The sequence below is a fragment of the Neofelis nebulosa genome, chromosome 18 (assembly GCF_028018385.1).
Source record: "Neofelis nebulosa isolate mNeoNeb1 chromosome 18, mNeoNeb1.pri, whole genome shotgun sequence".
NCBI lineage: Eukaryota > Metazoa > Chordata > Mammalia > Carnivora > Felidae > Neofelis > Neofelis nebulosa.
Window position 1 is genome coordinate 9,216,731 of NC_080799.1, and position 12,817 is coordinate 9,229,547.

A 12,817-nucleotide genomic window follows, 5' to 3' on the forward strand; every position below is an offset into this window, starting at 1 on the left:
TCCTGGTTTAGCCAGTGGAAATAATCATGGCTAAGCACAAAGACGTGACTCATGGGATGTTTACCGCAGGACAGATACCCCCGACCAGGTTAGGTTGTGTTTCCATAGCAACCTGTGCCTCCAGGTCCCAGCAGGTAGCTCCTGTGTTACCTGCTGACTGACTCCTCTGTATCCTGCACTGGCTTGGGGGTTCCTGGGGGCAGAGACCTTGTCTGTCTGCATTGCCATTGTGTCCCAGCATCCGGCACCTTGCCTGCCACATGTGGCCTCCAAATTGCTTTGACAAATGAGTGACTGGTGACGGAGAGGCACCGAACAGTCTGAAGGTTGGATGTTCGTTTTGGACACCTGACTCTGGTGGCTGCGTGGCTAGAGGCGGGGGATCTGGAGGCAGGGAGGCCGGCACTGGCTACTGCAGGGCTTCGCGTGGGAGACCGTGAAGTCAGAGCTGGGCAGTGGGCGTGGGGAGTGGGCGGGAGGGCCCAGGGGAAGAAGTGGACAGCAAAGCATCCAGGATGCAGGGTGGCTGGGACCTGGGGACCGCCTGCCGACTGGCTCATGCTCATCAATGTCCACCTCAGTCCCTGTTAGGCTCAGACTCGGGCATTTGGCTGCAGATGCCTCGGCCTTGTTTGCTGGGCAGTGCAGAGCCCTTGGTCGGCTGGGCTGTCCTGGTGCCCGGGAAGAAGGGGTGGTGGCCCCTTTTCTGAGCAGTGCAGGCACATAGGAACTGCTCCCTTCTTGCCTTCTCAGGGGACCAGCTTGTCATTGGCACCAACACTGAGACAGACAGCAGAGGCCCTTCCACGCTGCCCAGACCCTGACTCGTGGATCTCTGGGTGGGAGAGACAGGCTGGCTGTCTCAGGCCATGGGGCCCTGGACCTGGTGGGGCTGGGGAGATGGCCCAAGAGCGAGGCTGGGCCACATCCTCAGTTGAGTGGGATGGGCTTCAGGCCAGGGCCCAAGTTCCCCAGACTCCTGGAGTCTATGGAGCATAGGGGGCCGGGAGGTAGGAGCAGGACTCAGGGTTCGCTAAGACCTGGAGCAGGACACGTGCAGGAATTTAGGGCCCATCCCAGAGCAGGCAGGTCTGAGGCAAGTTGACGAACTTCAGCGCAGGCCATTGGGAGGCCGGGAGTGCTGGATTGAATCGACTTGGAGGCTTAGGGAGGACCCCTCTATGCCCCAGAGCATCTTGCTAGGAGAAGCTGGGGACCCAGGGATGACCGTCTGGTTACTGGGCAGAGAAGTGTCAGGTACAACGGCTGCCTTCAAGTCTCCTGTTCCCTCGCATCTCTTGAGGTCAGCCCTCAGCTGAGGCCACGTTGGACAGTGATTAAGGGAAGAGGTCCGAGAACCAGGCGGTCCTGCATTTGAGTCCTGGCACCCCCCATTTTCTAGCTCTGTGACCTTGACCTCTACATCTGTGAAAAGGGACAGTAACTTGTCTTTTAAGGCTGTCACAAGGATTAAGGGAAATGATGCTTACAAAGCACTCTGCACAGTGCATGGCACATAATAGCTGCCCAATAAGTAGTAGTGACCAAGGACCCTTTGTCCCAGAGCAGGAGGGACCGAGGGTCTAGCTGTCCCAGGCTCCCTGCCTTTTTCCACCCCACACCCCTGCCAGGTCAGCAGTGTCCCAGGTCAGGAATCACCTCCGGTCCATCTCCCTGTTCTCCCAGAGGCAAAGGCCAAGGTAGGGAGGCTGCTACCCCGTCCTTGTGAAGGTGGCTGCCATGCAGAGGCCCGGCGGCCGTGCCAAAGCAAGACTGGAAGTCGAAGGCTTGGCCAGGGGACTGGGGACAGGGACAGCAATGACACCTGTCTCAGTGCCCCAGCCGCCTGGCTCAGGCAATCTGGCTCCCTTGTCTCGCCTCCACTCTATGGGCCACGAGGGAACGATGTGCCAAATTCGTCGTTGCTTCCTGGACCGCCCTCTGAGGCTGGGGCAGGGTGAGGGGACACTGCATTAAATTTTTTTTTAATGTATTTATTTTGAGAGAGAGAGAGAGAGAGAGCACACAAGCGACGGAGGGCCAGAGAGAAAGAGACAATATCCCAAGCAGGCTCTGCACCATCGGCGCAAAGCCCGATGCGGGGCCTGAACTCCCAAACTGTGAGATCCTGACCTGAGGTGAAATCAAGAGCTAGACGCTTAACCAACTGACTGTGTCACGCAGGTGTCCCAGAATACTGCATTCTAAAAGAGGTCCTCAGAGTTGAAAATGTTTCATTCTGCCTGTCTCCACCCAGACTGGGATGCTCCTACGTAATCACTTCCTGGGTCCCTGGGTCACTAATTTGTTCTTGACTCCAGCTCGGACAGGGTGGGCGGTCTTCCTCTTCCCATTTGACGGATTTGGAAACAGAACAGGGAGAAGGGAGGCTTCCAAGCTCCAAGCCCCAGAGCATGGCTCTGCCCGCCTCCGGGGCAGAGGAAGGGGCACAGGTTGGGGCCGGGGTGGGAACAGCACATCACACAGGTGGGGGACTCTGTCCCTGGCCCCATGGCGATTGCAGGTTGCGTGAAGGTGATTGCAATGCAGCATCAATCACCAGTGAATTAGCCATCCATCCATCAATATTAAGGAAGGGATTGCTTTTTAATGGGGCCAAAGAATGTGTGTTCCTGTGACTAGTGGGAATATCTGTCAAATGCCTGAGAACCTGGTAAATAGACTCGAATGAACCAGTGTTTGTAGAAATGGATATTAATGACCGGATTTTGTAACAGAGCAAGGGTCCCCAGTGTTTGTGGAGCACCTTTTGGGGACTGGCTGGAGGTGGGAGAGCCCTGTACATCTTCAGCCCACAGGACGTAGAACAACTCCCAGTAGCCATAGCTTGCTCAGTTCTGGATTGTTGGGTTCCAGAGTGGCTGTGCCCTCCACTGACCAGGCTGCCGCTAGGGGTTTGGGGGCTGGGGCGCACTGGTGACTTGAGAGCTAGCTTTACAGGAGACTCCAGACTAAGGACCATCTGGAGTGAGGGCTTGGGTAGGGTAAGGGGTCCGGACTGGAGACCTAGTGGGTGCATCCCAGAGAGGCACGGTCCTTGATGCCAGGGGACCAACACTGAGGTCATGGTCAAATGACCTCTGCCTGACCATCCCCTCTGTGTGAGGCTGCCCTCATCCAGGAAGGACCTTCTTGTGTGCCGTGAGGGTCTGGGGGCTCCTGGAGGAGAGGGAGATTCAGCCAGGGGAGGAGGCTTGGGGAGGGGAGGAGGCTTGGGGAGGGGAGGAGCACCATGAGAGTGGTGCCTTAGGGATTCCCTGGGAGGATGGGGCTCTTCAAGGGGGAGAGAGGGGGCTCAGGAAGGAGGTGGGGCTGTGGGAGGGGGAGGGGACAGTTTCCAAGAATGCAGCGCAGAAGGCTGGCCCTCTTCTGGCCCAGGCGCCCCTCCTGTTCCCTCAACTCGCTCACCTGCCTGCCAACCCTTCACTGCCAAGTCTCCCCAACTTATTGGGATTTGCAGGTTGAAATAAGGTCCGTGGGCTCTCCTCTTCCCAGCCCTACTTGACCCTGCCCCTGGGGATCTCATTTCCTCTGTCCACATCCACGGCTCATCAAACCTGGTTTCATTGCCAGCTGGAAGCCTCCTTTCCGTCTGCCTTCAGCTGCTTTCCATCCATTTATCCCTCTCGGCAGGGACCCCCCCACCCCCACCTGGTCCCCAGCTGGAGATGAGCACCAAGTCTCTGTGTCTCAGGGGCCCTGCCTGGCAGCCTCCCTGAGGACCCTGGATCTGGGCCCAGCCTTGGCTCTGCCTGCAGCCAGGGACTGTCTCTGTCTGAGCCTCAGTGTCTTCCTGGGCTCTAGAGTGATGGTGAACCATGTCTTGGCTGCCTCTTGGGGAGCCCAGGAGGCCTGGACGGACAAAGGCGAGGCTTAGAAGCACTTCTGTACACATGCGGTCTGTCCCAGTGTGGCTCCGGGCCCCAGTGCACTGGGCATTTCCAACTTGTCAGCTCCCCAACAGTACCAGCCTGATAGGCGGGCCCTGCTCCTCACTTTGACTCCCTCAACAGCCAGCCCAATAGTTTCAAAATCCTCAGGGTAGATACAAAATGGACACTCAAGACCACCAGCTTTCCTTAGAGCTGCACAAATGGGAATGGCTTTGTTCTGTTTCTTTGCCTCCAGCCCCATGTGTCAGGCCTGTCCTGTCTCCACTGGACTTTTGAGGAAAGTCCCTAAAAAGAGCCTTACTGACTGATCGATGCACAAGCCCTGGCGAACTCCTACTCATCCTTCAAGGCCCATTCGAATGTCTCCTCTCAGCTCCTGAAGTGCTTGGTCCTCTCCTGTCCTGTCCTTTAACCACGATTCCAATCCATTTTATGCTGGAGTTGGCTCTAAACATGGTTGTCTCTCTTCTCAGTCGGGGAGGGAGTGAGGGGCAGTCTTTGAGGAAGTGACCCTGATCCAGCTCCAACAGTGTGCAGCACGGTGGCTGGCGCACTTGTGTGTCCCTGTGACTGGGTCTGAACTGGACAGGTAACACTGAAGCTTCTGGGTGTGGCTGCTGGCTGGGGTTCCTCTGCTGAAACCACAGGTAGCCTTGTACTAAAAAAAGCCCATCGTCCCCTCTTGCCTGGCTGCAGCACCCACCTTGGCACAGTCCAGGAAGCTCAATAGAGTTGTTTTGGAGAAGGGGAAACTGAGACCTTGAGTTGGTTAGCATAGGTGTTTACATGCTTCTCCCCCCCCCCCCCCCCCCCCCCCCCCCGTGAACTGGATGTTTCTGGAAGACATGGACTGTGTGTCTCCTTGGCTTCTGTGAATCTGAGCCTAGTTCAGAGCTTGACGTAGAGCAGGCGGCCAAGACGGTTGATAAATGAATACAAGAAGGCAAGTTCTGGCCTTGCAGGGGCTCCACCTGGACTGGCTCCGAGTGTGGCCCCTCCCAGCCTGACTGCAGTCCGAGCCTCGCCCGGCCCCGCCCCGCCCCGCCCCGTGACCCGCCCCGCCCCGTGGCCCGCTCACCCTTGCTCCTCCATCATCTCCTGCAGCTCCATGCACTTGAGCTCCACGCGCCGCTTGCGCTCGTGGTCCAGGATCTCGCGATGCGCGCGCTTTACCAGGCCCGGCTCCGCGGCGCGCAGCTCCTCCTCGGCCCGCGGCCAGGTCCCCGAGGAGGCCCCCGGCTGAGGGAAGCCGTTCGCCGCGTCCGCGTCCGGTGGGGACGGCATGCCGGCCGCCCCGTTGTTCACGGTGGAGGACATGGCGGCTGGCCCCGGAGCCGCTGGCCTCGGCCCTGCGAGACAGACACAGACACCAGGCGGGATGGTCACTTCTCGGCCACCTGCTAAGCTCCTCTCCGCGCGGGTTAATCCTGGAGATTTAAAGGCCCACTCATGGCTCTAATCCGCTCCCCCTCAAGCTGCAGAGGGGGGCCGACGTCAGGTTAGCACCTTCGGGTCACGCCTCAGGGCATGAGGGGAGATTGGAACCCCAGGCTTTCCCATCTGTAAAGTGGGTCCATGCAGGTTGGACTAGATGGCCTCTAAGGGCCCTGTGCTTGGAATAGTCCTCTCCAGGGAGGGACCTAGCAACCGCTTAGGGCAACCCTCTCTCCCTTGTACCAGTTCCTGGGCCTGAATTCTAGCCCCTGCTTGCAACTCCCTTGTGGTTGTAGGCAACCACATTGGTCTCTGGGAAAACGTGTTAGGTTGTTGTTGTTTTTTAAGTTTGGTTACTTGCTTGCTTGCTTATTTATTTGTTTATTTATTTATGTATTTATTTATTTATTTAAGTAATCTCTACACCCATCGTGGGGCTCGAACTCACAGCCCTGAGATCAAGACTCACATGCTCTTCACACAGAGCCAGCCAGGTGCCCCAGGTAAAATTTGTTTGTTTTAATTTTGCTTTTCCCTTCAGCCTCAGTTGAACCCCCCACCTCCTCCCCCCAAACACCCATTGTCCTGCTGGCCCATGCGGTCACGTGTGTCCCCAGCTCCCAGGGCAGCCCTGCGGAGATAGGAAGATGAAGTCAGCTGCATTCCCACCACAGATGCAGGTTGCAGTTGATCTGGCCAACTTTTCCAAAGCCAGCCTTCCAGCGGTGGGCCAGATCCAGACTGAAGCCCCACAGGTCTGTCCCCTCCTTTGTTCTGGAAACACTGCTTCTGAAGATACAACCAAATTGGCACTGACATTAGCTTTCCAGACAGCCACATCCTCCTGCAGGCTCGGGGCGAGGTGGGCGTCAGCATGTCTCGAAAGGTAAGACTCCACACTAGGCTCAAAGTAGAGTAGGCATACACACACGTGCAAGCACACGCACGCACACACGCGCACACACACACCAAGGACCTATCTTGACAGAGGGGAGGCACCTCCTGAGCTATTTCCATTTCCTTTCTCCTAGGCTCCAGCTAGTTGCTAAGCAACAGGGAGGCCTTCTTCCCAGGGAGTGGGATGGGAGAGAGGGAAGGGGTGGAGGGAGGTGGGAAGAAGGGATTGGGCATGTCTGGACATCCTGGACGGGGCCTTTCCTGCAACACAACCTCCCAACACACATTCCCCTCATGGGCCTCAGAGTGATGGGGTGGAAGGTGTTCAGAGCCACAAAACCTGGAAGGTAGAGAAGGGGACAGAGTGACAGACAGGGATGATGAAGTGGCGATGAGAACATAAGCTCATGTGTCCATCCCTCTAAATCCCAAGTCCCTGGGTTCTAGGCCAGGCTCCTCACTCCTTGCTGTGTGACCCTGAGGATGTCACTGACCCTTTCCGAGCCTCTGGTCCCTACCTGTGCCTGGGAGCATCATCCAGATTTTTCAGGAGAGGAAGGCTTTTGGGACTTTACAGACCAAACCTGTTCTTCTAACCTCTCTCTCCATCCCTAAGCCCTGCCAGCTTCCTGCCTCTGTCCTAGCCCAGCCCTGCACCCCAGCTCCACCAGGGCCTCTCCTGGGGTCACCCACCAGCATCCCACACTCATCAAGCCCCACACAGAGCTCTGGGGGCCCTGTTCGCCACCTGCCTTGGCCATAGTGCTTGGCCCATGGGTGACCCTTCTGGCTGTTGGTCACCTGTGCCAGGAACACATGTGGAGCTTGGAGACCCCTGCTGCCCCGGCCCATCACAGCTCACCTGTCAGCAAGTTTGGTCCCCCATCCCTTCTTGGCATCACTTCCATTTATCCACTCGCTCCCCTCCTGTTGCCACCAAAATCCGAGCCCCTCACTCTGATCTGCTGCTGCGGCATCCTGCCCGCACCCCCGCCCCCTCATCAGCAACCTGAGAGATCAGTCCAGGAGCAAATCAGACTGTGTCATGCCCTGAGTAACAGCTTCTGGTGGCTTCTGGTCGCTTAAAGTCGTGCCACGGCCTGCCTTCTGGTCTAGCTGTAACCACCCCACGGACACCCTGCCGCACAGATTCTGCATCACTCTTGCATCCAGGCTTTTCCATCCAGTGCTCCCTTTCCCTGGGACTCCTTCTCTTCTCCTGACTCCTTTGTGTCCCCAGAGTCACTGCCCATAGGCATCACCACCTTCTCGAAGGCTTCCCTTAAACCCCGTGGCTGGTGCTGTCCTGCCAGAGCCCTTGCCACTCGCTGTTGTTACTGTGGACTCATGGGTCTGGCTCCCTCTGTGCTGGGGACAGTTTGGCTTTCAACTCCTAGTGCCAGCAAAGTGCCTGAGCGAGCGGGCGGTGCCCAATGCACGTGGAAGTAACAAACAGAAGATGTCACAACACGAGGCGGGACAGAGGACTACCTGGTATAGTCCTTAATATGGGTTGCAAGATCCCTTCACATTTTGCCTTATGCTGTCCTGCAACTTTATCCCTTGCTACACCTCCTCCTGCAAATAACATCCAGCCCTTCGGCCTTGGTCATCTGTCCCAAGGCATGTGCTCAGTCCTTTGTGTCCTATGGTTCCCCTCTGCTGGGATTCCATTTCCTCACTTTTCCACCTGGGGGACTTGTGTTCATCCTTCAGGGCCCAGCCCAGATGTCACTGCCTCCGGGAAGCTGTCCCTGCTTCTGAGGAAGGGTGAGTCATTATCTCCTTGTGCTCTAGCTCTGTCCTCACCTCTATAGATAACGGAAGTTCGACTTGTTCTTTGCATCTGACCCCCCCTTCTGAACTGTGAGCGCTTTGGGGGGATGGATCCCTCTTTCTGGTTCCCCAGAGCCTACCCGGCACTGGCAATGGAAGAGGCGTGCTGAGGGTATAGGGATAAAGTGCTTAGGCCTCGGGGGAGCCAGGTTCTGAGCGATGCTGCTTTGCACTCTTTCCTTCTGACATGGGCGTGGTGCCCTTGCCTAGAAGTTTGTTTGAGCTCCTTGAAGGCAGGGGAGGGGAAGCTGGTGGGAGCAGTGCTGAGCACACATCTCCAGACCCCGAGCTGTTCTATCCCTAGAATCAGGAGAACGCCCGGCTAAGTAAGATTGCTGGACTGTCCAAGTAATCTTTCAGACGTGTCTCTAAGAAGTAAAAGAGAGAGGGGGCGCCTGGGTGGCTCAGTCGGTTAAGCGTCCGACTTCAGCTCAGATCACGATCTCGCAGTCCGCTAGTTCGAGCCCCGTGTCGGGCTCTGGGCTGATGGCTCAGAGCCTGGAGCCTGCTTCCGATTCTGTGTCTCCCTCTCTCTCTGCCCCTCCCCCGTTCATGCTGTGTCTCTCTCTGTCTCAAAAATAAATAAACGTTAAAAAAAAATTTTTTTTTTAAATTAACAACAACAACAACAAAAAGGAAGTAAAAGAGAGAGGTGCATAGGCATGGGGGCAGGGACAGTCTGGATTTTCACTAGGACAGACGGTGGATTCTCCCAGCTTCACCTGGTGAGTTGGAGGCCACTAGACAGGAATCAGAGGCAGGTGATTGGAGGACGACCTCTGAACCCCAAGACGAGGGGCCAGGCCCCTAAGAGTCATTGCACATGAAACCCGCTTCTTTCCAAGTTGCAGTTGCTGGGCCTGCGGACTAGGGAGTTACTGCAGACACACGGTCTCTCTGAGAGGCATTTGACATTATTTTTTGTGGAATCCCTGTGAAATTGCATAAAGAGAGAGAAAGATTGCGATTTATTGGAACTAATATCCTGTTCTGCACCGTTGTAATTGGCGGATAGATTGACCTGTGCTCAAAGGGAGCTGATTAATGGGTTGATGTCACATTAGATGGAGGTATTTAGTGAAGGACCACAGGACAGGGCTCTGTCCTCACCCATGTCTGATCCAGTATGTTCACCACTGACTGGATGGAACATTGATAATCTGATGATCAGATTCATAGAGGACAGCATGTGGGAAAGCTTCTAAATACAATCAGTTTCTAGAAGGACTTAACAGGCTGGAAAGATGGGAGGAATTGAAGAAGGTTGAGCAGGACAGTGAGAAACCCCTCACTTGGAAACTGGATCCCGAATTCACTTTCTAAAAATGGGATAGACATAATTTAAAGCAGCGTGTTTGGAAAGGATTTAGGGGTTTTTCAATGGTCACAGACCCAATTTGAGTCAGTATCATAGCGTGGCGCCAGAAGTGCGTGTTCTCTTAGGCTACGTCAACAAAAACACAATGTCTAGAAGGGGGAGGTGATAAGAACATACAGGTGGTCAGAATCCCTATCTTGAAATACTTGAAGGATGGTGGAGGATTTAGGCCAAACCTGGCTGAATCTGTGGGGAAGCTTGTTAAAATGAGGTAGGGCTTCCAGATTTGGCAAATGAAAATACAGGATGCACAGTAAAATTAAACTAGAAATTCATGAATTTCACATTTGGGGCATACTTATACCCAAAAAATTCCTTGTTTATCTGAAATTCAGAAAATTTTTAAGAGGGAATCTTTTTTTTTTTTAATTTTTAAAAAATGTTTACTTACTTATGAGAGAGACAGAGGCAGAATGCAAGTGGGTTAGGAGCAGAGAGAGAGGGAGACACAGAAGCAGAAGCAGGCTCCAGGCTCTGAGTTGTCAGCACAGAGCCCGATGCGGGGCTCGAACTCATGAGCCGTGAGATCATGACCCGAGCCAAAGTCGGACGCTCAACCAACTGAGCCACCCAGGCGCCCCAAGAGGCAATCTTTTTTTTAATGCTTATTTATTTTTGAGAGAGGGAGAGCGAGGGTGGGGGAGAGAGAGAGAGAGAGAGAGAGGAGAGAGGAGAGAGGAGAGAGGAGAGAGGAGAGAGGGAGAGGGGATCTGAGGCAGGCTCCGTGCTGATAGCAGAGAGCCCGATGTGGGGCTGGAACTCACAAACCATGACATCATAACCTGAGCTGAAATCAAGAGTCGGACACTTAAATGACTGAGCCACCCAGGCACCCCTGAAATTCAAATTTAACTGGGTGTCTTGTATCTTATATGTCTATCCTACCTGGGACCCACCCCAGACCTACTGAATCCAAGTCTCTGGGGCATTGTTAATGTTTGCCACCGGCAGTTGGGGGCTGGCGTCTAGAACAGCAGTGCTAAATTTTATTAGGCGTCAAAGTCACCCAGAGGGTTTGTTAAAACACAGCTTCAGAGTTTCTGATTCAGTAGGTCTGGGGTGGTGTCTGAGAATTTGCATTTCTAACAAGTTCTCAAGTGCCCTTGATGCTGTGAGTCCTCGATCACACTGAGAAGAGGAAAGTCCTAGACAATCTGGGCTGCTCCAGAAGAAAGCCAGGACTCCTGCAGGGAAGTCATCTAGAGCAGACTTCAGCTAAGTCCGAGACAGGATGTTTTTGTTTTTTTTCCTAGCAATCAAACCTTGAAAAAAAACAACAACTAAGCAGTTCATTTCATCCCAGGATAAGTGAATTCAGAAATCACAGGAATGTTCCAACACGAGACAGACATTATACTCACTCAGCAAATACCCACCCAGCATCTACTCTGGGCCTTACGTTATGAAAGTCTGGGAGCTCATGGGCTGGTTTGGGAGACCAGTGGTGTAGTGTGATCAAAGGATTTGAGGAGTTTCTGCAGCTCAACCTGGTTGGTCAGGGATGGCTTCCCAGAAGGGGTGAGGCAGGGCTGGAGACAGGGACAATAAAGCACATGAGGCCTGGGCCTCAATTCAAGAAATAAATGGATGCGGGCGACTGGGTGGCTCAGTCAGTTCAGTGTCCGACTCTTGATTTAGGCTCAGGTCATGATCTTATGGTTCATGAGTTCAAGCCCCATGTAGGACTCTGCACTGAGAGTGCAGTGCCTGCTTGAGATTCTTTCTCCCTCTCTCTCTGTACCCCTCCTGAAAATAAATAAAAAGAAAGGAAAGGAAAGGAAAGGAAAGGAAAGGAAAGGAAGGAAGGAAGGAAGGAAGGAAGGAAGAAAGAAAGGAAGGAAAGGAAGGAAGGAAGAAATGAAAGGAAGAAAAGAAAGAAAAGAAGGAAGGAAGGAAGAAAGAAATGGGTAGATTTGGCGGGACCATGACTGGCTGGATGTAGGACAGGGGGAAGTGTCTTGAATGACAGTGGGTCTCTAGCTTGGGAGACCAGATGGATGGTGCAGGCCATTTACTGTGATGGGGAGTGTGGAGGGCAAATGAGGGGTGCGTCGGGAGTGAGGAGCTTGTGGGGGTCAAGCAGGCAGATGTGGGGCCTGAGCCATAACATGTTGGGGTCCTTGGGGACATTCACACTGAGTCCTTTAGAGGTGGGGCAGAAAATGGGAAATGTTTTCTCTGCTGCTGATTGGCTGTGAGACGCCGAGGAAGTCACTCTCCCTCTCTGGACGATGAGGACGCTGGACTCAAAGGTCCCGTGGGTCCTTTCTTACTCTAGAAATCTAGGTAATGCTAACTTGTATATATACTGCCAAGCCTTCAGCCCATCCTCTTCCTGCTGATGTAGTCAGTGGTCAGAGCCACACCAGCCACCTCGAGAGCTCAGCCCCGAGGCTGTCCTCAGCACTGGGTCAGGTCCCACGGGCCAGCCACACCCATATGCACATGAAGTCATGGAACTCTAATTTAATGCCGGCGGGCAGGGGAGCATCTCCTCTCTTGCTGGCCAGGAAGTGACTCCAGGGCCAGAGCCCTGACTGAGTCCCTAGGCTTGCCTCCTTCCCTCAACCCAAGCCGGGCTCCGCTGAGGCCTGGCTGAGAACAGGATGGAACACTGTCTGGCTGCTGGTACCTCCAAGTCCAGTTCTGCTGGTAGAGATTAAGTGAAAGTGAAGCAGCCCTTCTGTGCTGTGGGGTCCAGTCTGCTGATGGGGCCGGAGGCCTCTCAGCTAATGAGATCATCACTCACCCCGGGGCTCAGAGGGGTAGGACGCTCAGGTCAGTAGCGACCTGGCCAGGCCTGGGAGAGGCGGCCGCAGGACACATATGTGTCTGAGGGGGAGAGTGGGCCCTGTCCTGGGGAACTCTGGTTTGATGGGGAGGCAGGGCGGCTCTTTGGGAACCCATGAGCTGAGTGTCATGTGACTGAAACTCTGTGCCTCAGTTTCCTTGCCTGTAAGATGGAACTAATGATAGCATCCTCCCCAGAGATTTGCTGTAAAGGACTAACCCCTGGGAAACGCTATCATGGTGGGTGCCTAGCGTGCAGTGAATACTGGTGCTTGTTGACTGTCCTCTTTTTGGACACAGTGGGTGCGAGGAATCCCCGGAAATCTGGGTGAAGATGTCTAGGAAGCCTCAGGTCAGGGGGTCTGGCACTTGGGAGCCCGTAACCTGGGCCTGATTTGGGGGTCGTCATTACATCGGGAAGACTGAAACCCCAGAGTGAACCAGGGAGTTAATTGTAGAGGGAGGAGAGGGCAGAGGCCGGCCAGGGCAGGGGATGGGCACCACTCCAGGGGGCTTGCCGGACGGACCCCGACCGCTTTCCCTTCCCTCCCTACAGGCCACTTTTCCC

General features: G+C 54.7%; 1 protein-coding gene across 1 annotated transcript in view; it reads right to left on the reverse strand.

The window, feature by feature from the left end:
• Positions 1–12,817, reverse strand: part of SRRM3 (serine/arginine repetitive matrix 3) — a 57,053-nt gene that overhangs the window by 30,299 nt on the left and 13,937 nt on the right. Inside the window, exon 2 of the mRNA XM_058711983.1 lies at positions 4,993–5,263. Within this exon, the coding sequence (XP_058567966.1) occupies positions 4,993–5,231 (239 nt within the window). The 5' untranslated portion in view covers positions 5,232–5,263. The remainder of the gene's footprint in view (positions 1–4,992; positions 5,264–12,817) is intronic.